Source organism: Apus apus, chromosome 16 (assembly GCF_020740795.1).
Source record: "Apus apus isolate bApuApu2 chromosome 16, bApuApu2.pri.cur, whole genome shotgun sequence".
NCBI classification, from domain to species: Eukaryota; Metazoa; Chordata; class Aves; order Apodiformes; family Apodidae; genus Apus; species Apus apus.
Window position 1 is genome coordinate 1886062 of NC_067297.1, and position 27348 is coordinate 1913409.

At 55.6% G+C, this 27348-nt stretch overlaps 1 protein-coding gene across 7 annotated transcripts in view; it reads left to right on the forward strand.

Moving 5' to 3' along the window:
* NOS1 (nitric oxide synthase 1) overlaps positions 1-27348 on the forward strand; it is a 94076-nt gene that overhangs the window by 27296 nt on the left and 39432 nt on the right. For 4 of the 7 annotated variants that reach the window (XM_051633946.1, XM_051633952.1, XM_051633950.1 and 1 more), the window contains exon 2: positions 20016-21148. In XM_051633946.1, coding sequence (XP_051489906.1) covers positions 20421-21148 — 728 coding nt within the window. In that variant the 5' untranslated portion in view covers positions 20016-20420. Of the gene's footprint in view, positions 1-5910; positions 6058-8738; positions 8807-19825; positions 19844-20015; positions 21149-27348 lie in introns of those variants that run through there. The other 3 variants (XM_051633947.1, XM_051633948.1, XM_051633951.1) reach the window with 3 other exon arrangements.

Here is a 27348-nt window from a genome sequence, read left to right on the forward strand (position 1 = left end):
TGCTTTGGGATAAGCATTTTCCAGCCTCTCCCTCCCACTCCAGGGATTCCTGAGGGTCCTTTAACCTGGCAGGGAAATCCCTGAGCCCTGTCCCACCCACCCAACAGGCAGAGAAGGAAAAAGAAGAGATTTTTATGTATTTTAGACATACTTTTGCTTGGAAATTTGGTCCCAGGAATGCTGCAAACGTGTCGGTTGCTCCTGGCCTCTTCTGTGCCTCAGTTTCTCCACTTCTCAGCTGGGGACTGGTGAGAAAGGTGGTTGTTTTCCAGCGTTCCATGGGGCAGGGCTTCTCAGGTCCAAGGTGGCCTCTTTGTTCATGAAGTTGTCTTTCCTGTTTTCTGTGGTTTTTAGCCTCAAAACTCTCCCTGGGGCTGCCTGCCTGGGGTTGCCTCCAGCTCCTCACTCAGAGCCTCTTCCCAGCCCCTCAGCTGCTCTTGCTGCAAACACCCTCAAACGGGGACAGGGAAATAAGGTTGTGAAATGGCAAATCAAAAGGGGAGTGTTTTGGGTGGCAGCTCTTCTGGTACCTTCTGAGCACCTCTCCTCCCTCCTCGCCCACGGCCATTTGATACTGGTCCATGACCATTTGGTACTGGTCCCAGCAGCAGGGCAGGAGGTGGGTACGTGGGGCTGTCCTGCCCCACCAGCCATGGTGCTTGGCTGGTGTGGTGGCAAAGCCCATGGGCCTCCATCCTCCTGCCTGGGCTCTTTTCTGACCATCTTCAGCGGTGGGCTGAGGGGGTTTCAGCCCACCTGAGGTGCTGTGGTGACAGCCTTGTCTGGGGACACTGCTTGAAGATGCAGCCACAACCCAGCTTCTGTTGCCAAGGGACCATTCCCTGTGCTGAAGTGGCTGCTGAAGGAACACCAGGGTGATGGTGGTGCTGCTCCCAGACTCCCAGAGCTGGTTGATCCCCTCACAGATGGGTGAGGAGATCCACAGCCTCATCAGGCAAAGCCCCAAAGAGCACATCTCCAGCTGGCTGTGGGCAGAACCCAGCTCAGACCTTCATGCCCCAGCAACCAACTTAATCCAGACTTAACCAAGTCATCTCCCAAGAGCTGAAGCACATTAAGATGCAGGAGCCTGGAAATCAAAGCACTTGGGGCCCTTCCAGCTTTTCCCTGGCACGAAGAGCCAGGATTTCCTGAGATTTCACCTCCCTCTATGAACTGGGCAGGATCCCAGGTGGAGGTGGTGGGATGAGGAAGGTCTGTGTGTGCCCATCAGGAAACCTCTCCTTGCCTGGAACTTAACCCTAGCCCAGCCTGGGAGGGCAAGTCCAGCTACAGAGAGAGGAAAACATATTTTATCCCCCCCCCAGAGCAGCTTGTTTGGGTTTTGTGAGCAGCAAAACCACCTTTGGTGGAGTTCCCATCACCCACTGGAGGTATCAATTGATGGAAGTCCTCCAGCTCTTCAGCACAGGCACAATTTTCCTTCTCCAACAGCAGCAGAACACCAAGAGGTCTGGGGGGTTTGGTTTGCATTTTGGGAGTCCCTTTGGTACCTTCTGTGTCCTGGTTTAACCTGGCTGCCTCATTCTGAGGAATCCAGCTGGTTTCCACCAAACAAGAGGGCCAAGACCTCAAAAAACAGGGTGTTTCTGTGAGTTGCATGAAAGTGGGTCCCAGGTGGATGAAATGAGGAGGGATGCTGAGAAGGGGAGCTGGGAATTGGGCTGAAATCCATGTGGAATGGGTCACCTTGTAAGGAAAGTTGAGGTTTGTTGAGAAGGGGAGCTGGGAGTTGGCCTGAAATCCATGTGGAATGTGTTACTTTGCAAGGAAAATTGAGGTTTGCTGAGAAGGGGAGCTGGGATTGGGGCTGAAATCCATGTGGAATGGGTTACCCTGCAAGGAAAATTGAGGTTTGCTGGGATTGGGGCTAAAATCCATGTGGAATGTGTTACCTTGCAAGGAAAATTGAGGTTTGCTGAGAAGGGGAGCTGGGAGTTGGCCTGAAATCCATGTGGAATAGGTCACCTTGCAAGGAAAATTGAGGTTTGCTGAGGAGAGCTCGGAGTTGGCCTGAAATCCATGAGGAATGGGTCACCTTGCAAGGAAAACTGAGGTTTGCTGAGAAAGGGAGCTGGGAGTTGGCCTGAAATCCATGTGGAATGGGTTACTTTGCAAGGAAAGTTGAGGTTTGCTGGGATTGGGGCTGAAATCCATGTGGAATGTGTTACCTCGCAAGGAAAATTGAGGTTTGCTGAGAAGGGGAGCTGGGATTGGGGCTGAAATCCATGTGGAATGGGTTACCCTGCAAGGAAAATTGAGGTTTGCTGGGACTGGGGCTGAAATCCATGTGGAATGTGTTACCTTGCAAGGAAAATTGAGGTTTGCTGAGAAGGGGAGCTGGGATTGGGGCTGAAATCCATGTGGAATGGGTTACCTTGCAAGGAAAATTGAGGTTTGCTGGGATTGGGGCTGAAATCCATGTGGAATGGGTCACCCTGCAAGGAAAATTGAGGTTTGCTGAGAAGGGGAGCTGGGATTGGGGCTGAAATCCATGTGGAATGGGTCATCTTGGAAGGAAAACTGAGGTTTGCTGAGAAGGGGAGCTGGGAGTTGGCCTGAAATCCATGTGGAATGGGTCACCTTGCAAGGAAAATTCAGGGATGTTTCCAAGAACAGGCAAAGTCTCTTTAATTATAACATTGACCTTATCAGAGCTGATGTCAGCCCCTCTCAGGGGTTGGGTCCTGGGTGCTAATGAAGCTCTCCCAGGTGACACCAGCGAGCTGCTCAGCCCCAGTTCCCTCTCCTTACTGGGGTCAGCCCTATTTCTAGGAACCTGAGAGCAGAGGGACTGTGGGTCAGGCAGGATTCAGCCCTGAGGAGCTGCCTGGGGGTAGTTGAATCACGGTCCAGAAGCGGCCAAAAAACCTGTAAATTGCTTTTATTTTCTAAAAGAAAAAGCTGTGAACTCAGGACCTGGCATGTTGGCACCTGCTGTGGGGGCTTCGTGTCGGGTTGCCCAGCTTCCCCTGGCAGTGCTGAGAGCAAAGTGGTTTGTGGCAGGGTTTCCTTCATCTTGGTTGAACTCGGAGAAGCTGTTTCATACCTCGGAATTATCGCAGCGTTTCAAGATCCCATTCAAGTCAAGGCCAGAAATAAATCACAATTCCTGGCAAAGCTGCTGCAAACTTCTCCCCAGCGGGCTGAGCACCCTTGGGCTTTTGTTTGGTGGGGGGAAGAGAAAGAGGAAAGGGGGAGAAAACCCCCCAGTTCCATCACCTTGTTGGTTTCCCCCCTTTCTTGGGGGCTGGGAGGAATCTTTGGTCTTTGTTTGGCTGGGGGTAAATGATGCTGATTTAGAGGTGGGTGACACCAGCTTTATGTGCCTTCCCTGAGGTTTTTTTTGGGGGGTTTTGGGTTGGTTTTTTTGGGATTGATTTTTTTTGGGGCCGGGAGGGGGTGGAATTTGGGGGTTGGGATCAACCTCGCCTTCCTCTCGGTCGTGGACTCACGGGATCCTTTAGGTTGGGAAAGACCTTGAAGACGATTTGGGGTTGTTTGCTGCTTCATCCAGGCTGGCAAGAGCTGGGGTGGAGGCAATGGGGGGTGCTGCCCCTCTTAAAAGGGTCTGGGGGGAGCGTGGGGGGGGGGGCTGCCCAGGGATGCTGCAGCCTCCCTCCCCACCCACGTGAGGGGCTTTGTTGGTGGGTAACGCAGTATTTCTGGCAGGGTTGGTCTGTGATCCCCCCCCCCACCCCCCCTTTGCTCTTTTTTAGAAACGAAGGACTCGACAGCAGCTGTTCCTCTGCTTTTTGGGTTTGCTTTGTGTTCTTTTCTGCAATGAATGCTTTGCAGATTTGGCTTATCAGGCTCGTCAGCCAGTTCCAAGCCCTCCTCTCTCCTTCCTGGCCCTATTTACCCAGGGCTCTGGGTGACGCGGGGCCCTTTCCTGTGTTTCTCACCACCCACCCCAAGGTCCTTTAGTGATAACTCTTCAGTTCAGATTAGGGATTTGGGTCTTTTAGAAAGAGTCTTTAACCTACGGCTCCCTGAAACGTGAAAAAAAAACCCCACGACAACCCACCAACCATCTATGAAAATGTAAAATCTCTAAATAGACCACGTCAGGTCGACGCAAAAAGTGATTCTTTCTCTCCTGGTTTGTAATTAGCCCAATCGTTGATCCCAAGGTTAAAAAGGCACCACTCGGGGGTTGGATCCCCCAAGAAAATTAAGGGGCTTAGAAATCAGGACTCTGATGGTATGAAATGCTGAGGACTGGCTGGTTTGAGCTGGCTTTAATGATCTCGATTCTGCTGATTTCAGTGGAGTCGTGTAGCTCGGTGGCTGCTGCCGAACATCTGCCCCCAAACTTACAGCTGCTCAGGCACTTGTGCTTCAAAAAGACACTGTTTGCATCTGAATAAACCCAGAAGTAGCTCGAAGCCGTTTCCAGCCTGGGAAGCAAGGTCTTCCAGCAGGTTGTTTGTTGGTTTGGGTGGGTTTTTTTTTGTTGTTTTCATCTGTCTAAATTAGACCCCGGGTTTACAAGGAGTCCTTGATCTTGGGGGTGTTTGTTAACCCTCCAGCGTGCCTGCAAAATGCTAATTCGGGTTTTGATGGGAAGGTGGAAGGGCTTGGGCTGGAGGAAACGTGCTCCTGTGGCTTTTAAAGGTAGGGGCTTCCAGGTTTGGAGGGACAAGAGGAAGACATGCAAGGGAAGACAGGCAGGTGCTTCTCTGTCCTGCAAGAGCGATGAAATGTTAATTCATCCCTCCGGAATTTCTTGTTTGTGTGCTCCCATAATTTCATTTCTTTGGTGTCTGGATGAAGCTGGAGTTAGTTGGATGCCAGAAGCCAAATATTTTTCGACTAATATCTTTTGATTAGATTGTGTGTGTGTGTGTGTGTGTGCCCACGCCTACGGGTAAGGGAGAGCTCACCCTTTATAACCCACCTCAGAGCCTTGGAAGCTGTGAGATGTGCTCCAAAAGGCTCCTCCAGCAGCAGGTTTTGAATTGGAAGCCCCAGCACGGGGAGGTTTGAGAGATGTCTTTGGTTTTTGGTGGGATTTACTCGTGTCTTTGTGGAAGGGAGGGTGATTTCAGGGAAAAGCTGACACCGGGGGTTGTGCTGGGAGGCTTCACGTCGTCACAGCTCTGCCTGGTAGCTCAGGACTCGTTACAGCTCTTGGAAATGAGGAGCAAAGAGTTTACCCCCCACATCTCTTGGACCTGGCATGGGAGAGGTTTTGGGAAGCAAGCTGCCTTGGCTGTGTCCTCCCGGGTTTCAAAGGCAGCCTGGACTTGATCACAAACCTTATCCCCGTGCACCTTGTAGGGGGAAGGATGCTAAAGCATCTCAGACTGGTTTGGGTTGGAAGGCACCTGAAAGCCCATCCAGTCCCAACCCCCCTGCATGGGCAGGGACACCTCCCACCAGCCCAGGCTGCTCCAAGCCCCATCCAACCTGCCCTTGGAGGCTGATGTGGGGGTGGCAGGAGGCAGCGGGACCCTTGCAGGTCCCCGCCGGGTTGCCCAGTCCCGCTGTTCAAGCCCACAACAAATCCCCAGCTCAGCTGGGGACTTCCCAGCCCTTCCAGTGCTGCTCTGCTCGGGGAGAGGCCAAGAGCGAAGGCTCACTGCCACCTCCAGGCAAGCCCCAGCAAAGGCACTTGCTCCAAACCAGAGCACAGCCCGACAATCCTGGGATTTGGCCCAAATAGCAGCCAGTCTCTGTGCCAGACCCCCCCTCCAGCCGCACTCTGTGTGTGTGTGTGTGTGTGTGTGTGTGTCGCTCCAGACGCTCCTTAAGCTCTAGTATAAATACGTTCAGCCCTTTCTTTATTCCCCGGGGCAGTAATCCCTGGAATGTCTCCCGAGGTGCGTGGCAAGAGCAGCCGAATCACTGGGATGCTGCCGGGGATGTGTGTGTGTGTGTGTGTGTGTGTGTGTGTGTGATCCCTGCCCAGGCCACGCTTCCCTAAGGATTTTAGCATCCTGAGCGGCTCATTCCTGCCAGCCCCGGACACCCACCCTTCCAGACACCCCCAGCTCCTTGCCACGCACCCGAGCTTCCCCCTGGAGCCCCCAGGTGGGTGAGAGAGGTGGGTGAGGGTGGGGGGCAGCTTGAGAAGGGAAAGAGCTCGGGTTTGGGAAGGAGGAGGGAAAGGAAACTTGGGGGAGCATGAGCTGCTGTGGTTATATTTGGCTTCTCTGACCGCTGGGAGCATATGGGCAGGAGCAAGCAGGGCTGAGCTGGTTTGGGAGGTGAGAGGGAACCACAGAGCAGCTGTGTGAGGAGCAGGGAAGGGGCTGTTCCCTCTGCCGAGCAGTTTTGGGGGGGATAACTTGTTTGGTAGAGTCACTTGTCTTTGCTTCTGGCCGTGAAAAAGGGGAAGAGACTTTGGTGGATGTGGGGGGGGGGGTGTTTCTCCAGAGCTGGGGGGGCTTCTCCAGGGGTCTTGGCTACCCAAGTAGCACAAGGCAGGATTACAGGAACATGCTCCCTATGGAGAAATCCTGTCCACAAATGCCCTTTGCTGGAGGAAGGAAGGTGCAAATGTTTGCTGTCACACCAAGAGCTGCTGGGGAATGGGCTCGCCGGGTGCGGATGGGCTGGAGTCTGCTCCACCTTCTCCATTTGCAGCCCAACATCTGCCTCATTAGTTGTTTATGAACCCCTGAGCCCTCCTCTCTGGGCTGACTCATGGCTACTGGCTGGAGGGAATGGCTACCTGGGGCTCTCCCTGGCTCCAGGGAGATGCACAGGACACGCACAGCCCAGCAGCTCCTGTCTCACACAGACACTTTGCTCCTGGCTCGACTGAATTTATGGGCCTCTGCAAAGCTCCAGATGCTGCAAAAAAAACGAGCATCAAGTTTTCTGCAGGTGAAGGAAGTGCTGCTGTGCCCTGGTGAGGACGTGGCTCGTGGATGAGCACAACTGGTCTGGTTCCCATCAGCTGTGGGCTAGTTGAGAGGGCTGGGAGCCTGCCAAGGGTGCAGCTGGGGGTGAGGTGCCCACCAACTCTGGGTCCCAAGTGGTGCAGGGAGCCCCACACACCTTGATCCCAGCACCCTGGTGCAGTTTTCCCTCCTGCAGCTCTGGCAGGAGGGCAGATCTGGTGGCTGGAGCTCACGTTGTGCTTCAGGGGTGGCTTTGGCAGCTCAGAGCCCTCCAGCACCACCCGAGTGCCACCACACCCAGCAGCCCCCAACTGCACGCCGTGCTCGTTCCCCCCCCTGCCTGTGCCCCCCATCTGAGGGGGACTGGGCCAGTTGCCCTGATAATCACGAGCCCAGCCAGGAGAAGGGTTTGGACTTTCCAGAGCCCTGGGCTGAAGCTGCCAACGTTCAGCCTGGGACTGGGCCACACAGCCCCTTGCTGCTGTGCACCCACACGTCCCTCCACGGGGCAGGTTTCCCTGCCCAGTGGGTGAGAGCAGATGCTGTCAGGTCGTTTGCTGTCAGATTAATCCTCCTGCATGGAAATAAGCATAATTACCTTTTCATTAGCCCCAGCCAGTGCCTTACAGCTTCATGTAGGGGTAGTGTGAGGAGGGGGGGGAGCACGGGGGAAGCAGCCCCCCTTTCTGCTGCCTTTGCCAACCCTCTCCACCTCTGCAGAACTCCCTGTGTGCTGGGGAGGAACAGGGCTGCTCCGTTTCCCCTTCCCTGCGGGAAGTTTTGTAATGGAATCTCCTGCTGTGCTGGGCTGGATTTGCTGCCTCTGGAGAGGCGGGGGGGGGGTGGGCAGGCTGGGGCTGCTCAGGGCACTTGCCTGGGCATCTTTGCAGTTGCCACGGGCTGGGCACTTCTGGCAGGCTGAAGTCACCTCTCTGTGCTGTTGGCCAGAGCTGCCTCCTGGGCTTGGGAGGTGCAGGTGAACCTCACAACTCCTGCCCGAGAGCCTGCTTGGGTTTATATAATATTATATATCTGTAATTGTGTGTTTGTTGTTGCCATGGGAATCGGCACAATTGCAAAGCCCAGAGACTGATGTCAAGCCTCGGGCTGCACTGGGCCTTACTGGGGGCAGATTAAGAAGGGGAGAGGGGGTGAGGAAAAGCCCCTGCCCCCTCTGCTCTGCTCACAGCTCTGGCAGCAGAAGTACAGGCAGCTGGGGGGGGGGGGGGGGGGCAGGGCTGCTCGTGCCTGCTGCAGGGACAGGGGGTCCTGGTGGGGCTGGTGCCATCTGCCCTGGGCACAGGGATGGGCAGGGGAAGACCTGGTGAGAGGAACCTGGCAGGGGAAAAAAAAAAGGGGGGGGGGGGGGGGCTTTTCTGCAACCCCCAGAGAACAGCCCAGCTGGGAGCAAGATGGCATGTGTGGGGGGGGGGGGCTGTGGCTTGGCAGGGACAAGGGGGGCAGCTGGTGGTGGAGCAGGGCTGGGCAGGGCAGTTTGAAGAAGGGATGTGGAGCTGAGCTTCCCAGCAACAAGTGTGTGTGTGTGTGGGTGTCTCTCGGCTCTTTAATTGGTGGGGGGGGAAGGGAGGGGGGGCAGGGGGGGGGCAGGGGGGGGGGGGGGGGGTGGGGGGGGATGCTCCCCGGTAAGAGGAGGGAGGGGGAAGAAAAGCCCCGCTGGAAATGAGGTTATATAAAAGATGTATGATTTGGAGAGCAGAGTGTCTCTTAATGAGGGCTGCACCGGCTCGCTCCACACCCATAAAAACCCGGGTTGGACGTCAAAGCGGATTCGCTTCGGTGATGCTGGGATAAAGGGGCGCAGCCAGGACGGGCTCCTTCCCTCCCTCCCTCCCTCCCTCCCCCACTTGCCAGCCCAGCGCTTCCCCGGGCTCTGTCCCCTCGCCGGGAGGGACGCGGGGACAGGGACGGAGACGGTAGGTGAGGAGCCGGGGGGGGGGGGGGGGGGTTTGGGGGGGGGGGGGGGGGGGGGTTCTGCCCCCGGCCCCGCTTCTTCTTCGGGAAACTTTTTGGGTGCGGGACGGGGTGCGGGACCCCGCGTTGCCCTCGGATGCGCTTCCCCGGGGTCTCTTCGCTCTGCCCTTGGCCGGGGAGGGCCGGGGAGGACCCCCCCCCCCCCAAACACACACACCCCCCCCTCCGGCTGCGGGAACCTGGGGGTGGGCGGAGGAGTCCGAGCCCCTCCCGGGACCCCCGGGGATAAGCGTGAATTTCTGCCTGTTCCCCCTCCCCGGCCGCGACTCGTGTCCCGCGTGTGTCCCCCCCCAACCCCGTCCGCACCCCGGGGCTCCCCTGCAAACTTCATCCATCGCCTCCGTGCCCGGTTTCCCCCCCCCCCCCCTCCCTCGGGCTGGGGGGGCTGAGCCCCTGAGGGGACAAACCTGCCTCCCACCTGCCTGCCCCCCAACTCTTTGCAGCAAGTTTGGAGGCGGAGAGATGGGGGGGCCCGGGGGGGCGGTTTGCCCGGGAAGGGGGGACGATGTGCCCGGGGGGGGGGGGTGGTGGTGGTGGTTTAGTTTGCCCGGGGTAGAAGGAAGGCAGAGGCAGGTGGGTGGTGTGGGCCGGGGGGGGACACACACACGACAATTTGGCCAGGAAGAGGTGGGCAGCGTGTCCGGGACAGCAGGGAGGTGGCGAGAGAAGGGAGAGGGGTTGCGGCGGGGGGGGGAGGTCGGATACGATCTGTCCTGGGAGGGCAGGGAAGGGGACCGGGCGGCCCGGGGTGGGGGGACGGGCAGTTTTCCCTTGGGGGGGGGGGTTAGCAGGGGCAGTTTCTGGACAGGGCAAAGGGAGTATTTTCCCTGGGGGCGGTTTCCCGGGGGCTGGGACTGTCCTCCCTCCTTGTCCCCCCTTTGTATCCCCTCTCTGTGTCCCCCCTGTGTCCCCCCTGTGTCACCTCTCCGTGTACCCCTGTATCCCCCCTGTGTCCCCCCTATGTCCCCCCTGTGTCCCCTCCGTGTCCCCCCTGTGTCCCCCCTGAGTCCCCCTCTGTGTCCCCCCTGTGTCCCCCTTGTGTCCCCCCTCCGTGTCCCCCTCTGTGTCCCCCTTGTGTCCCCTCTCTGTGTCCCCCCTGTGTCCCCTTTCCGTGTACCCCTGTGTCCCCCTGTGTCCCCTCTCTGTGTACCCCTGTGTCCCCCCTGTGTCTCCCCTGTGACCCCCCTATGTCCCCCTTGTGTCTCCCCTCCGTGTCCCCCCTTGTCCCCCCTGTGTCCCCCCTGTGTCCCCTCTCTGTGTCCCCCCTTGTGTCTCCCCTCCGTGTCCCCTCTTGTCCCCCCTGTGTCCCCTCTCTGTGTCCCCCCTTGTGTCCCCCCTGTGTCCCCCCTCCGTGTCCCCTCCGTCGGGAGGTGCGGGAGCTGTCCCGGGTGCTGAGCGTTGCTGTCGCCTCCCGAGCGGAACCAGGCTCCCCCAAGAAATGCCACCACCACCCCCCCAGTGCTGGCGTAAGGGGGTGACCCACGCCTGGTCCTGTCCCTGCTGTTCCCCCTGTCCCACGGGCTCAGCGTGTCCCCGGCTTGATAGGGAGGGAGAAAGGTCCACAGCCAGCCCGGGGTAGGGAGGGGACATCCCGCTGTGGCTCCAGACCTTAGAGAGAAGCCCTGGGATGTCCCGTTGTCCTTCGGGAAGAGCCGGGGGGTCAGTCCGGCTCTTGCTCTTTCCCTGTCCCCACCAAGAACCTCGGCAGTCCCCTCCGGCTGGTCGCGAGATGCAGGAGGGATCAGAGATGATCTCTTCTTGCCTGTGTCCTGGCTCTCAGCCTGGTTTGCTGGAGATAGTAAAAAAGCTTTTTGGGTTTTGTTGCTTGGGGTTTTATTGCCTGGCAAAGGGGAGGAAAAGAAGCCTCAGCACACCCACATCTGGAGCAGCGGGGGCCGGGGTGGGTGCTCATCAGCCCATCCAGCTCCATCCCGTGGAGCTTTCCCCTCCCCGAGCTGACTCTGCAGTCCAGGTGCAGACATTTTCTTCCAACGCTTCCCAAGTTATGACTGTCAGGGAGGAAATTCTGGCAGGCAACTTGACAATTATCTGCTGAGTCCCCGAGGAGCTGATCCGCCTCTCCCTGAAATGGAGGGGAAGTGTCTCCTTCCTCCCCGTGGGAGCACAGGCTGGCTGGAGAGGGAGATGTAGGAGATGGCAGGGGGCAAACTGCATCAACTGGGGGCTCAATTGCTTTAAATTCCAGCTCCTCTTCCTCTTCCACCCCCCCCAGATGCTGATGCTTGGGCAGATGGCAGAATGGGGTCTACAGGGATGATCAGCTGGGGGTGGGGGAGTCTTTTGGGGCAGGGGGCTGTTCAAAATAGCATTCTCCTGGAGATTTCTACCTGCACTGCCTTGTCTGCGAAAGGTCTCAGGTGGGGGGAGCCTTATTATCAAGAGTTTGGGTTTCCATCAGCAATTTCTGCCTCCCTCTATTCTCTTTTAGCTTCTGTCACCCAGAATATTTCCTTCAAGACACCACCAACTCGGGCGTAGACTCTCCGGCTTTCAAGCGTGCATGTGTTTGCAAACAAACTCCCAGGGCAGAGTCTCTTCTTACACAGACGTGGGGTTTGGGGGGGGGGGGGGGGGGGGGGGGGGGGGGGTGGGGAGGAGATATTTCTCTTATCAGATACCTGCACTGGCAGAAACCTTGCATCCCCTGGTGAGATAAGGGGACTGACAAGTCCTCGTGCCCTTTTCCGTTCTGTTTCTTCCCTCCCTCGGCGCAGCGACCGTGAGCGAGTGCTGGAGAGGCCATCTTAGGCAGAGGGGTTTGGGCTGAATCCTCACTGCCAATGAATATGTGTCCACTGACGGGGAGGGCTTGGGGCCTCCCTGCCCCTCAGGGACATTTTGACCCTCTCAGATTATTCCCCCCCCTCCCTTCTCTGCTTCGCTTGTGTGTTTTGCGTTTGCCTTTCCCGTAGTGTATCCGTACAAAGGCTTAGGAAATCTGCCAGATTGCCTAAATCAGTGCCTGAAAACAACTATATATAGTAACTGATAAGTCACATGAGCTCAGCTGGCATAGATCAGCATTTACCTTTCATGAGTAATGAGAATATTGTTCGATACTTGTTGATCCCATCAATTTTGACTAAAGAAATGCAGCCCTGATAGCAAGGGACCGGTTTGGAGCAGAGGCTCCCAGTGAAGCTAAAATGTCTTTGCTCCACTCCCGCTGCTCTGATTGTATCTGTGCATTCAATCAAATCCAGATATGTGCTCTGATCCCTCGTACGTAGCCAAAAATAAGCGTATTGTGTCCCAAAGAAGGCAGGATCTGTAAGCCCCTGGCTGGCTGGAGCTGGCTGAGAGCGGGTTTACTTCCAGCTGCTTGTGCCAAATTAACTCTGCGCTGGGCAATACCTGACCCAACGCATCCCTGGCAGCTGGAGGAGGAGTTGAGGTGCCAAAGTGATGCCAAGAAAGTGCTGGGAATCTGGCTGTGGGCACAAAATTCAGAAGGTCTGGAAAGCCCAAGTGTTCTTGGTGCTTTGGCTCTACACGCGGAGCGTGGAAACCTGCAGGTTCCTTGTGTGTAGATATAAAACTGGAGGTGTTTCTGCCAAGGCAACTCTTTCCATAGCCCCTCTTTAACACAACAATCCAGAAATGCTTCACGAGGTCTTGCAGTGCCCTTCTGGGGCAGGCTGGTCTGTCATCCCACTTTGCAGAACCTTTGGCTTCTGTTTCCAGGTGTGCTGCGAGGGTGCAGCTCTTCCTTGCCTCAAAAGGCACAAAAGCTCAGTGTTTTCAGAGCAGGACTCAATCCTTCATCTCCAAACAGCATCCAAATGAACATGTGCTTGGAAATACCAGGGGCAGGTCTCAGCCAAGGGCTGCAGTCCCACCAGAGTGCCATGGGACTCTGGCCCTGCTGTGCCAGCCCAGTATTGAGAAGCTGGGGCCTGGGGAGCCAAAATCCTCTCCTTTGCTGTGGGGAAAACACTCCTTGTTGTCAGGATAGGGGCTGGGGCTGCTTCAGCTGCAAGCAGCATCCCCAGCATGGGACTGTCCCACAGGGAAGAGGGAAAAAAAAACCACCCCAGGAACCTCTGGGGCCCCTTTCCACTCCTGGTTTTCTTGTCTGTGTGCCCCACGTCCTGCCCCGTGTTCAGGGCTGCTGGTGAAGTGAACATGATGTGGCTCGTGCTGCTTCTAAGGAAAGGCCTCCCTTTTGCTGCTGACATCTTCAGCCAAAATTAGGAAGCAGAAAATTCCACCCCAACCCTGCCCATCTTAGAGGCAGAGCCCTCGGTGGGACAAGGAACAGGTCCCAGGAGAGCTCCCAAGAACTTTGCTGCTGCTATTGGTACTATGGCAACAAGTGCTCATGCAGAGCCCTTAGGAGAGCGTGGACAGAAGCTCAGGGGAACAAATTATCTTTGCTTTTTGCCTTGTGCAGTCACTCAGGATGTGGGTGCAGAGAGGGTGAGAGCTCTGCTCTGCTTCCGTGGAGCAGGTCCGTGGGTGGGGAAGAGTGCCCCGGGTTCCCCTGCACCCTGTGATGCTGAGGAGAGGTGGTAGTGATGCTCAAGGGGACAGAAAATCCCCCAGGGTTGTCAGTGGCAGGTGTCCATGGGGACCTGGCAGGAGGCTGGAGGACCCCAGGCTCATGCCATGGGGAGCCTGATGTTTTCCTGAGGTTTGTAAATGGAGATAGGAGTCCTGGAAGTCAGGGACTTTATTGCTATTTTAGTGTCCTCGTGGGGCTACTTCTCCCAGTGGCTTGCTAGAGGAGAAGTTAATCACAGAATCACAGAATGGTTTGGGTGTGAAGGACCTGAAAGATCATCTAGGTCCAACCCCCCTGGATGGGCAGGGACACCTCCCACCAGCCCAGGTTGCTCCAAGCCCCATCCAACCCGCCCTTGAAGACCTCCAAGGAGGGGGCAGCCACAACCTCCCTTGGCAACCTGTTCCAGCATCTCACTGGCCTCACAGGAAAGAATTTTTCCTAATGTCCAACCTGAATCTCCCCTCTTGAAGCTTCAAACCATTGCCCCTTGTCCTCTCACTACACACCCGTGGGAAGAGCCCCACCCCAGCTTTCTTGTAGGGCCCCTTCAGCTGTTGGAAAGCTGCTATACCAGAAGGTTTTTGAGGAGTGCTGTGCTAGAAGGCTTTTGAGGAGTCAGTGGCAGAGGAGGGGACAAGAACATGAGCCCCTGAAACCAGCAGGGAGTTGAATTCCTGGAGCAGCTCAGAGCCGAGAGCTCCATCACCAGCTTTATTGCCCTGGAGCTATTACAGCTCCAACCAACCTGCTGCAATTTTGAAATTCCCTTTCTCTTTTTCTTACTAAGTGGAGCCACTTTCATGCTCCGACCGGGGTTTGAGATCATCCATCAAGTGGCATTTTCTCATTTATATCCTATCTACCTACGTTGTCACTTAGGACAAAGCAGTGCAGTGTTAACACGGGTCCCATTTGTCAAACTGGAGTGGCTGGTGTGATTCCAATCCTCTGGGCAAATTGAAGGCAGTGAAATTTATGTTCCACAGATGGGCCGAGTTCTAATAAGAAAATCAGTTTTAGGAGGGGTTATTGGTGGAATTAAAGGGGTGGGGGTTTATCTCAACTCCTTTTTAGCTGCACACCACAGGCACCAGGAAAAGATTGTCCTGAACAGCACAGGAGGAATGGCAGGAGTGTTCCTGAGATTTGCTAAGCCTTGAGCTCCAAATTAAAATCAAGTTCTTGAGGGTTGGGGGGGAATTCTGTCACCTCAGTGGTCTCAGTGACTATTTGGAGAGGTGAGGGGTGGGTGGGGTGGAAGGGATGGGGGGACTTTGTTAAATGGCAGTGAAGTTTCTCTGCAGTTCTGCATCCAGACACTGGACAGGAGAGGATAGAATATTTCAGTTCAAAGAGGTCCTCAATGATCATCTAGTCCAGCTGCCAGTGACTGCTTCTGCTGGCAGCACCAGGCTTTGCTTGTCTGTTTGATTCCCCAGAGAGGATGGTTGGGGTGAAGACAAAAACAAGTGCCAGGAGCTGGAGAAAAGTGCAGGTCACAGGGTTTTGGGGGCAGCTTCAGCCCAGCGATGTGGCCACGAGCAAACACAAATCATTTTGCTTTCCAGAAAACAACAGCCTGATTAGAGGCAAAGGACCCCTCTCAGGACATGGACACGGATTTATTTCTATCAGAAAGCAGGAGTTTGTTTAATTAACTGTCCTTCTACCAGGGATAGGTATGGTTTCAGTGTGAACACCCTGCTGATGTGGAGGGAGGCAAGAGGGTCTCCGGGGCTGAGACCTCAGCACTTCATCCCTTTGGCAGGATCCTTCCCAAGCCTGTGGCTTTCCCTGGCTGTGCAGAGCAGTCCAGCAGCTCCACAGCATCCCTCGGCACTGCCACAGGGGTGTGGTACAGATGGCAAAGTGCCTCTTATTTCATCCACTCCTATGTGTAAATCAGGTGTATTGGGGGTGAAGAAACCGTTGCGACCCAGGTGTAAGAGCCACTTGGTGAGCTGGGGATGGGAAGGGAGAAGCTGAGTGTGATGTTTGGCTGGGAAGGAAAAAAGGACTTTCTCCTTCTCCTTGAGCACTGGGACAGGCTGCCCAGAGAGGTTGTGGAGTCTCCTTCTCTGGAGACTTTCAAGACCCTTCTGGACACGTTCCTGTGTGACCTGCCCTGGGTGCTCCTGCTGCAGCAGGGGGGTTGGACTCGATGGTCTTCAGAAGTGCCTTCCTACCCCTGTGAAACTATGATTCTGTGATTCCTGGGAGGATGCTGGCAAGGTTGGTGGGAGGTGAGTGATTAGAGATAGCTGGGGGAACGCTGTCTGTACATTCTCAGGATTAAAAGGCCCCATACACAGGTCGGAGGTGGCGTTGGTCTGAGCACAGAGCTGCTGGCACGGGGGAGCTGCCAGTGAATCACTTGAATGCTCCATTTTCAGAGGCACAAACACACAGGTTTACAGGAACTGGGCATATGCTGCATCCCATTGCTCCTCATCAGCTTCACTGACGCTCCATGGGGCCTAAAAATTAAACGGGCATAAATCCATCAGCCCTGGGGGTGTTTTGTTGAAGGCTGTAAATCCCACGAAAACTAATTAAAGAGGACAACTGTGTCCATTTAAAGCTGGCACGTCGAGATGCAAGCCATTACTGCAGTGAAGACAAAGCTCAAAACGGATTTGGGAGGGCAGGGGTGACCCAAGTGCCCACGCCAGAGGGTTGGGGTCGGGTCTATCCAAGCAGCAGCTCCAGGCTGGGAAGAGTTCAGGGATTGCATCGAGCTCCCGAGATTGATTTCTCCTCCGCTTCGCTTTCTAAATCAAATCATCCAATTAACATACGTGCTGGAGTTTGTTTGCTTGAAATGTTATCTGGTGGCTCTAAAAGCTTTTCTTTATTGCTTTTTGCCTGGGCTTGTTTGTTGAGCAAACGCCTCCGTGGCTGCTGTGGGGGAGCTTGTTCTGCTGCTCTTCCCGACGCTGATGAAGCCTCCGAGCGAGTCGCGTCCGACGCCCGTCGGCGTCGAGAAGCCAAAGCTTCTCGTGATGTTTGTCTGGAGTGCTCTGGCTCCTTCGGGACTTTGAGGCAGTTTTATGCTTTGGAAAAGGGAGGGGCAAAGAAGGCAGGGAGCGGGACAGCACTGCCCAGGGGTGTTTGTCCGTGGGGGGTGGCTCAGCTCAGGGAGCTGAGTCTGGTTTTGCCCGTGGTCTCGGCCGCGTCCTGGCTGCCCTTCAGGGGTGAAATCAGAGTTTCTAGCCCAGTAGCACTCACCCCTGCTGGCTGCTCTCACTGCTTTTAAGGAGTCAGAGCTGTGACACCTGCAGTAGCTTGAAATGGACGACCTGGCAAACGTCCTGCTGCTCCTGGGTTCCTAAATTCACGGTGCTCACTGGGAGCCCCGGGCAGGGCTGAGCACGGCTCAGGATCCAGGCACCCACCTCTCCCCATGCACAGGGTTGAATCCTTCAGGTTTCAGCTGAGAGGCAACACACCCACAGATGTCCTGGGACACCAAGGGATCTGGGGGTGGAGGCAGCCCTGACCAGTGCTGGGTGTCTGGAAAAGTCTCCCCTGCACTCCCAGGTCTCTCCTGCCACCTCCTCACGCCCCGAACTTCTGCCTCTCCCTCCCATCTCCAGCCTGAGTTTGTGCAAGGTTTTGTAGCCAGAAAAGGGTTGGACTCTGGGATCTTAAGGCTGTTTTCCAACCTAATTGATTCTATGAAAGTGCTTGTCCAGCTCTGCCCCAAAGGAGCAGAAGGCTCAGAGCCAGGCTGCCCTCCATCTCCTCTCCTGCTCCTCACCTTTTTGGGTTTTTTTCTGACCTTCCTCACCCTGGGGAGCAGCTGAGAAAAAAGGAAGGAAAAGGCTTGAGTTGAAGAGAGGGGAAAATAAACCCAGAATGAGAAAATAATCTCATTGCCTGCCTTCCAGCCACTCCCTGGCTGCTGCTGCAGAGCCCACAGCTGGGGTGGGGGAGATACCAGCGACTCATCACCCATGGGTGAGGGCTGGGGGCCAGTCACCCACTTGTCTGCAGGGCACACCCTGGTGCTCACCTCGGTCTTGGAGGAAGGCCTGGCTTGGAAAAAGATCTTATTTTCTTCTCTTCCCCCTGGCAGGGGGTGCTGGGATGTCAGCAGAGCTTGGGGATGGAGAACGTTGGGCACCCAGCAATAATGTTCCCCAGGATCTTGCAGGCTGGAGCTGCAGGTGTGTGACAAAAGATGCAGTTTGCTACAAGCTTTTTTGGAGGAAAGCACTGGAAATTGGGCCTGGTGGAAGAAGACTGAGGGACTTTGGGGTTTTTCAGGGTGGATGAGGACCCTTTGCAGTGAGCTCAGCATCACCCCACTCCTCCCAGGCTGGAGGAGCCATCTCCTCTGGTTGTGCAGCATCCCCCTGTGGGACCTGCTGGGGACACTGGGGGTGACAGGGGCTGTGCTGGTTGGTCCCTGAGGGGGCCCTGGCTGAGATGGGCACGATCCAAACACAGATTTCAGTGACTGCAGTGGGAGGGGGTTTGTGATCCCAGTGTTACTGGTGACTGATCCAGAGCAAAGAACAAAGAGCAGGGAACCCACAGGCACTTGCTCTGCTTTCAAAGCCTTGTTTGTCCCTAATTTCTTGTCAATCTAGTCCTGCAGGAGTTGGTGGCTTGCTTGGATGTCAGGGTGACCTGGTTGGCAAGGGGGGGGCCAATGGAGGGGCTGGGGGATGCAGGGACTGTGCTGGTGCCTGGGCTGCTGGGAGAGGAAAAGGCAGAGCCTGGGCAGGGAGGAGGAAACAGGTCCTGTGGTCTGGAACTGGTACCAAGGAACCTGTCAGAGAGCAGAAAGACTCAGCCAGGGTCTGACGGTGTCCAGCACTGCTGGTGAAAGCAGGATCTGGCCAGGGAGGGGATGGAGGGGCTGGAAAAGAAGGAGGAGAGGGTCAGCACCTTCCCTGTAGAAGCAGATCTCTGCTTCCCTGGATCCTCCCCGAAGATGTGACCTTCCCTGAATCCTCCTCAAAGATGTGGCCTTCCCTGAATCCTCCCCAAAGGTGTGAACTTCTCTCCCCAAGTGGGCTGAGGGTCTGGAGATGTCCTGCCCTGCTGTCCCCAGCCCACGAGGTGACACAGCCCCTCTCCGAGGACCTCTGGCCAGGGCCACTTGTTGGGAAGCAATTAGGGTTTATGTCACCAGGGTTAATAAACCCTTGGGGAGGTGACTCCCCACCCACCTACCCAGGTGGCATTTAACCCTTTGCACGCTGCTGCTGCCCTGCAGGGCTGAGTCAGGGCAGGGGAAGGGCCCGAGGGGTTAAACCCACCAGGCTGGGGCTGTCGGCCTCTAATTGCTTTACTCTTTATTCTCCTGTCCAAAGCCAGGCTGAGGTCAGCAGCCCTCGTCACAGCAGGATTAAAATGCTCAAGTGAGTTCATGCCAGGGCTGGTGTCTCTGCCCTGCTCCTCAGATCCCTGCTTTTCCCACCCAGATCCTGGCAGAGGGGAGCTCAGTGGCTGAAGGTGCAGACGCTGCCCTGGATGTGCTGCCTCTGGGAGCCAGGAGAATGTTTTCCTTGGCACGTCAGGGCCTCCAGCCTGCAGGTCTCATGCCCTCAGTTCTTTTCCCCCAAATCCAAATTGACAAAAGAAACGAAGGCATCTGCAGCTCAGCTTTGTGCTAAATGTCAGGGCACAGTTCCGGAAGAGAAACGTTCTCCAGAGCATCTAAGAAATGGGAAGGGAACGTGGAGAGACTCTGGGAGCTGAAGTTACCAAACACCAGCGTGGGCATCTTGGAACCAGGGTCCCATCAGGAGGCAATGAGACGTGGCTCCCTAAGCCACACGAGAGCTGTACAGAGTCATGCCCAGCTGGATGGGGTTCCCCTGAGAGCTGGGTAAACTCATTGCATGTCCTCCTCTGGATGCTTTTCCATCAGCTGAAGCAGTTTGGTGGGGAGCTGCTGGCAGGGCTGGGCCTGGGGAAGGGCCAGCTTTGCCCCCCCCCGTGTTCCTGGGTCAGGATTGAGAGGAGGAGCTGGGGCTGTGGTCCCTTTCAGCCAGCCTTAAAGCACTTCCCACCATCAGGGCTTTGCTGGAACTGGGGGTAAGGGGAGCTCAGCCTCCTCTTCTCCTCATTTTGCTGGTGGGTTGTTGGCCTTCCTCCCAAAGCATCAGAAGGGTCTTGGTGTGACAGCACCACTGGGATGGGTTTCATCCCAGACAGGGGCACACGACCTCTGGCTGGTCACCGTGATCCATCTCAACCATCAGGTTGCAGGACACTCTGGAAAACGAATGGAGACCAGACCCTCAGGGGGCAGAAATCACCACGGGGCTCAACCCCTTGGCCAGACCCGCTCGTGCTGGTGTTTTTGCTGGTGGAGCAGGGAGGGTGGGAGCCCAGCTGCCCAGCAGCTCCCTCCCAGGGCTGCCCCCTGCTCTCCCCCACCCCCGTTTCCCAGCCCCCACCAAAGAGATGGTGCTGATTTTCAGAGGCAACAAAGGTGAGAGTGCTGGGAGGCTCAGCCTGTCTCCCCACTGCAGCCCGGAGGTGACATCTGTGGGGGCAGGGGGGGGCTGTGATGTGCTGAGCCCCCTTCACACCCGCCTTGTCTCACTCCTCTTCCTCCTTTGTCATTTTGTTGTGGTTTTTTCCCCCCCCCTCTTCTTTTCCAGCTGAAGCCACCACCGGAGTGTTTGCTGGGATGCTGGTGACACCAGTGGGCTGCCTGTCCTCCTCTGCCCCGGGCGGGACCAGAGCCTGACCAGCAGCTGGCATGTTGCCCCCTCCAGCTCCTGCCATGCCCAGTCCTGCCTGTCCTGCCCGTCCTGCCCCGAGCCTTGCTCTCCACCGGTGACCCACCCTGGGCTGCATTTTGGAGCCAGGCAGCAGGGACATGCTGCAGACAGCCAGGCTGCAGCCCCAGCCCAGAGGAGTTTTGCAGTGAAACCCGTCGCTTCCATTCCCAAGAGTCACCCCATCCCCTCCCCGGCTTGGAGAAACATCTCAGGGGGTGAATTTCTCCGCCTTTAGAGGGTGTCGAGGTCCTGGTCTGCAGGCTGGAAGAGGTGGGGGCTGCCATGGAAGAGAATGTGTTCAGTGTGCAGCAGATCCAGCCCAACGTCATCTCGGTGAGGCTCTTCAAGCGCAAGGTGGGCGGCCTCGGTTTCCTGGTGAAGGAGCGGGTCAGCAAACCCCCTGTCATCATCTCTGACCTGATCCGGGGAGGGGCTGCCGAGCAGAGCGGCCTCATCCAGGCTGGAGACATCATTTTAGCAGTCAATGGCAGGCCCCTGGTGGACATGAGCTATGAGACCGCGCTGGAGATCTTGAGAAGCGTCGCCTCCGAGACCTACGTGGTTCTCATCCTGCGGGGCCCCGAGGGCTTCACCACTCACCTGGAGACCACTTTTGCAGGCGACGGGACACCAAAAACCATCCGTGTCACCAGACCCCTCTGCCCGACCCCCAAGGTGGTTGACTTGTCCAACCCCAGCCCGCGCAGCAAGGAGCAGCCAGTGCCAACCCCCGAGCGCACCATGGGCTCCCTGTGGACAAGAGAGATGGGGAGGGAGGTGGAGCCCATGGTCCACCTCAACGGTGTAGTTACCAGCAGCAAAGGGCAGGACGCTGGGAAGGGGAAGGAGGGGGCTCGTGGTCACCCTTGCCTCAACGGTGGGGTGGAGGACAATGAGCTGCTCAAAGAAATCGAGCCCATCCTGGATCTCCTGAAGAGCACCAGTAAGGACAGCCATGGAGATGCACCCTCCAAGGTAGAGACAAGAGATATAGAAGTCCAGGTGGACTGGTAGGTCCCTAAATACGTGTTTATTTATTACTTTCAATATTTGGTGAAATGTGTTGGTCGGGGCTACCCAGTGTGGTTGGTTCAGGTGTTGGTGGGCACCTCTCCAGAAGTGGTTGTTGTCTGAGGTGGTGGGAGGGGAGGTGGAGAGAGAGGGGGAAAGGAAAAAAAAAAAAAAAAGATGGGGGGAAGAAGTTGGTGAAGGGAAGAGAAAGAATTGAAAAACGGGGAGTAGATGGTGGAAGAAAGGGAAGATGTGAGTGTGGGAGATCGGGGAGACAGCAGGAGTAACATCTCGTGGGAAGTGGAGCTACAAGATCTGGTGGCTCACGAGCTGGGCTGGGATTTCTGTTGTGTGTTTTGAATCTCATTTGTTGTAAGTTTAAACAAACCCCCCTGCCTCAGTTTCCCCACCTGTGAAAGCAGATTTCTGGCACTGGCTGCCCTTGCTACTCTGCTTTAATGCCCAAGAGGGAGAAGAAAGTTCTGAGCTTCCCAGGAGAAAGGAGGTTCAAAACCTTCTGTGCTTTTAGCCGTGAGAGTCTGGCTTTGGGGAGGGGAGAGAGGAGCCCCAGGCAGCCAAGGGGACCTCTGTGTGAGGCAACCTGCCTTGGGTGCTCCTGTCTCCTGGGAAGAGGGAGATATTTCCCATGGAGAGCTCAGGACCAGCCCATCCCTTGTTGAAACCCACCAGCAGAGCTGCCTGTTGGACCCACCACTGTTTCTTGACCTGGCTAATTATTGCAATCCGCAGGTGGGTGGAGGATGGGGCTTCTTGAGAGGGCTGAAGTCCCATCATGTGGGTGGGACAACTTCATTCCCAAGATCTACCTCTGCATGGGGCTGGGTGTGTGGGGTTGCCCCCCTGATCTTCCTGGGCACTTCCCTGAGGTGCAGCAGGAGCAGTTCCCTGCAGCCCTTCCTGCTTTGCCAGACCCCCCCTTGGTACCTGTTACTTTTGGTGCTGGTTCCTTCACCTCTTGGTTATTTATGACCCACCACAAGTTACCTTTTCCTGTTGCCTTTCCCCGAGTCCCTGGACACATCTGAGCAGTCTCAGGGGCTGGAGCAGGTTGTGGCTGCTCTGGGTCACTGATGGGCTGGGCTTTTTCAGGAGGGCTTTTCTCAGGAGGGTTCACTGAAGCTGATGATCTGGGTTCAGCAACAGAGGGATTTGTACCTTCCCATTCCCTCGTTGCACCTGATTCCCTAAAGAGGGGGAAAATAATTTCCAAAAAAGGGTGTTTGTTTGATCTGAAGGAGAGGGCCAAGGCAGAGCTGCTGGCTACAGAGGAGCAGGATTTCTGGTGTCAATCAATTGAGGGGCTGCAGCCAAAGAAGTGTGGCCAGCAGGGCCAGGGAGGTGACTCTGCCCCTCTGCTCTGCTCAGAGCCCACCTGGAGAGCTGTGTCCAGCTCTGGGGCCCTCAGCACAAGATCTAGACCTGTTGGAGAGGGTCCAGAGAAGGAGCAAGATGCTCCAAGGGCTGGAGCAGCTCTGCTCTGGAGCCAGGCTGGGAGAGTTGGGGTGTTCAGCCTGGAGAAGAGAAGGCTCCAGGGAGACCTTAGAGCAGCTTCCAGTGCCTGAAGGGGCTCCAGGAAAGCTGGGGAGGGACTTTTCATCAGAGAAGATGGTGATAGGACCAGGGGTGATGGTTTTAAACTGAGAGAGGGGAGACTGAGGTGAGATATGAGGAAGAAATTCTTCACCATGAGGGTGGTGAGGAACTGGGATGGGTTGCCCAGGGAGGTTGTTGATGCCCCATCCCTGGAGGTTTTTAAGGCCAGGTTGGAGGGGGTTTTGTGCAGCCTGGTCTGGTGGTTCCCTGCTCATGGCAGGGGGGTTGGAGCTTGGTGGTCTTTGAGGTCCCTTCCAACCTGTATGATTCTATGATTTCTTCAGTGGCAGCTCCTGACCCTGGGCTGAGCTCCCAATTGCTCCCAGCACAACCCAACACCCACGCTGCTTGTTTCCCATTTTCTTGGTGTGCTTCTATTTCATTTTGGTAGGTTTTGTGCTGTTGCTTCTGCTCCCTCCCCAGTTGTGTTCGTCCCGTGGAGGATACGGTCGCCCCAAGCCCGTTGGGGTGGTCACAGGGAATCAGAGGAACAAAAACCAGCTCATCTTGGGGCTGGTGGGGGGTGGGAGACATCTAGGGAAGAGTGGTGGGATGGGCCATGCCTGGGAACATCCTTTTCCTGATGTCCTCTGAGTCTCAGCACCTTTGGCTGCTTCTGAAACCCTTGCGTTTGGTCTCTGCTGTGCAAGAAGAGGTAACTCAACCCCTCGAGCAACCAAAGAACTAAGACCTTGAAGGGGTTGTGCTTGACTGCAGGTCCAACAAAAGGCACAGGGGGCTTGAAAAACCTCCCCTGTCCTTCTGCTTGTGCTCAAACTGCTGCCGTGGAGCTGGGGGAAGAGGCTGGGGAAGCCCCCAGAGGGACACAGTCCCAAGTGTTGGCACCAAGCACTGACTCACCCCTCAAACTGTCCCCCCCCAGTGTCCCCATCCCATCAGCTGCTGGTTCTCCAGGGAAATTTTACTGGGGGAAAGGATGAAAAATGTGGTGTTGTTTTTTTTCTTTGAGGAATCTTTTTTTTTGCTCGGAAAGAGATTAAACTGAAACACTTGGAACCCACTTAAACTGAAGGACCTCAAACCAGTAGGTACTTCACCAAAACTCCCCTCACTTTATTTTTCAATGTTCTTTAAGAAACCCACTAATCTATGTACCTTGGGACTGCAAATCCATTTTGCTGGTGAAAATGAGTCTTCAGTCTTCTGCTTGATGAAAAGCTGCAGCTTTGCCCTTGCAAGGAGGGCTCTGTATGAGGGAGAAGACCTGGGCTGGAGGAGATGTTGGGAAGGAGATAAACTGCAGGGAGAACTGGTGGAGAGCAGCTCTGCAGGGTAAAGGGCACCTCTCAGCCACCTCTCCTCCCACTCCTGAGACATGTTGGAGATGATTCATCTCCTCTGTTTGGTCTCAGACAGAGCTGGGGCATGGTGAAGGTCTTCTGCTCTGCAAGTTTTCTTGGTCCATAGGAGTGCAGAGAGGTCAGGCAGCAATGGGGAGCAGACAACCATGGAGACTGTTGGCAGATGCCAAAGAAATGCCAAAAAAAAAATAAAGGCAGGAAGATTGATGGGGTTGCTGCAGCTCTGAGGCTGTAGGCTGGGACTTCTCCTGGCCTGGGCAGAGTGAGCAAAGCTGGCATCAGTCAAAACAGGAACAGAGCTCCACCTTGAATCCAGGAAGCTACAAACCCTGGCTCAAAGTTGAGCTCAGCCCCTCCTGGACTGCTTGACCACTGATCCAGCTGGAGCTGCTGGTGATCAGGACCTGCTCTGTCTCACTCTTCTCCTGGTGCTGACCTTCACAGCTCACAGCACCTTGTCACAGCCAGTCTGGCTGGCCAGAGCTGTGACAGCTTTCCCAGGGCAGAGGAATGGGACAACTCCAAGGTTGTTCCCAAGGAGCCAAACACTTCTTGTTCAAGGTGGGTTTTGCCAAAAGCCATTCCAATCACACCTGATGCTTCGGGCTTCCAGCCTGTGGCACCTGCAAAGCAAACTGGAAACTGTGGTGTTTGCATGGAGGGGGAAATAAACCAGTTCATCTTCATCCCTGAAAGCTCTCCTTGGGGGAAGCTGTCCCTGCAAGGACCTGGATATTGCTCCCTGCTGATTTCCAGCTGGAAAGTGCCTGAGGTCCAAGGGATGGGCTGTGGCCACAGCTGAATCACTGCTCCTCAGCTCAAGCCATTTGTGGGGAAGTCGATCATAAATCCGAGCACAGACGTGGGGCACAAGGTATGATGAGAGCTGGCAGTTCTGCCACAGGGCTCACCGGGGGCTAGAAAACAAAAATAGAGCTTGATTCACTCCCTGCCAGCTAACCTAGGTCTGCTTTTCCCTCTGAGCTCTACGGAGATTGTCATGTCCCATCTTCCCTCCCTCTCCCGTCGAGTTGCCAGTGTTTATTTTTCTCCTCAGGTCTATTCCACAACACGAGCAGCATGATGGAAACATGGCAGGTTTGGTCCAAAAAATAATAATAATAAAAAAGCAGCCTCAGCAGCCCTGAGCAGGGGAGTTGTGCTGAGAGCAGGAGTTGTGTTTGTGAAGGGTTTCAAGGTGTCAGGCTCCATCCTGCAGTGGAACAAACCCCGTAATTTTTCAGCTCTGGAAGAGAAAACTCTCTTCCTCCCACCTCCTGTGCTGCCACCAAAAATCTCTTTCTGTGGCTCGAAACATTTTATTTGCATTTCTGATGTCTTCGTTATGCTCCACTTGGACCTGAAACTTTCAAACCCCTGCAAGGAGAAGGTTCCCTGAGATGACCATGGTGCTGCTGCTCCCCACAGCAGTGGAGCAGGGAGCTCCGGCAGTGATGAACCCTCCCCTTCTCCCTCGGCACGTTCTTCTTCCTCGGCACTGACTACATCACAGAGGCATTTTGTGCCTCCAAACAGCACATATCCTCCCCGTGAAGCCCTCTTGGACCAGTTTCCAAAGCACCCTTTACCCACACATCCTGCTGCTTGCATTCCATGGGTTAGTCCTTCTCGTGGTCCCTTCAGAAGAAGCCGTGGCCTCTTGTGCTCTCTGGGCAGATCTGAACCCCACTCATTCCTTGGCTCTTTGGTTCCTCACCCCAGCTCTGACCTTCTCAGGGTGCAGGGCCTTCTCCAAGCCATGTCCTGTGCTTGTCAATGAAGCTGTTGTCCTCTCCCTTTGGAGCTGCTCAAGCTCCTCTCCCTCATTTAGACACAAGGAAGAAATTCTTGGCTGTGAGGGTGGTGAGACCCTGGCCCAGGTTGCCCAGGGAAGCTGTGGCTGCCCCATCCCTGGCAGTGTTGAAGGGCAGGTTGGATGGGGCTTGGAGCAGCCTGGGCTGGTGGGAGGTGTCCCTGCCCATGCAGGGGGGGTCGAACTGGATGGTCTTTAAGGTTTCTTTCCCCCTGAACCAGTCTATGATTCTATGATTTAGGAAATGGTTTCTTGCTTTCATCACTCTGCAGCTGCCTGCTCCAGGCATGCTGGTGTCACTGCCTCTCCAGAGAGCACATCCCACCTTTTGGAGTTGTTCCTTTGGATTCCAACATTTCCAATTCTTGCCTGACCTCTGGTCCATCCCCTGAAAACTCCCTTCTCCTGCCTCTCCCTTGAACCCTGTTCCTGTGCCAGACCTTGCCAGGAGCCTGCAGCTCCCACCGCTTCCAAAGCTGCTCCAGGGACACAACAGCAAGGACTGATGAACTCCTCAGGATGCAGTGCCCTCTGGCAAAGGAAAGATGAAGCAAGAGCCCTTTACCCTGGCTTCTGGCACTGGAAGGAGGAGCCACGTGCACTGGAGCCTTGCAGCCACCTCCAGGGCCACACAGGAGAGGAGAAGGGAAGAGAAGGAACTTCTCTGGAGAAGCTTGGAGCAAGCAGGACGTGTCCGTGTGTCCCACACAGTCCTGAGCTCAAGAAGAGGGATTTCAGCCACTGGGACAAGGACCCGAGGGGTCTGGCCCTACACTCACATCACTGGGGGCTGCTGTTGGCTCCCCAGCATGGAGCAGTCTATGGAAGGGTGGCCATGGACAACCTCACCATGGACCATGGACAACAAAGCTGTCCCTGGGGAAGGCAGCAGCTCCTGGCACGGCTCATCCCTGCTGGAGAACTCAGGCTCCTCCTGCCAAGCAGATTCAGAGGAGCAAAGTGACAAACTTTATTTTTGCTCTTTTTATTCTGTTTGTTTGTTTCTTTCTTTCTTTTCTTCCTTCCCTTTTGGAAAAGCTTTGGAGACATTTCTCAAAGGGCTGTCTCAGCAACTTCCCTTCTGCTTCATCGCTCGGAGCACTGCAACATCATCACATTAGTCAAAAGAAAACAGTGGTGCCTCTCGTTCCTCCAAGCAGCCAGATGCTCTTCCCGAGGTGAGGCAGCATCCGAGGGGGGAGGGCAGGGATCCTCTGTCTCTTTTCAACCACCACACTTGGCTTGCAGAACAGAAGATGACCTCAAACTGGGTCTCTTCCCAAAGGGAAACGATCCGAGAGATCTTGGTCATAGGATTTAATAGCATCTCCAAGCACTGGTTCCAACACCTCCAAGACACTAATGTGGGGATTTTAAAAGTCTGACTGTTGAATTGGGAGGATTTCTCCAAAGGCTGCCAGGAACCCAGCCTGGCTGCCTCAACACCCCA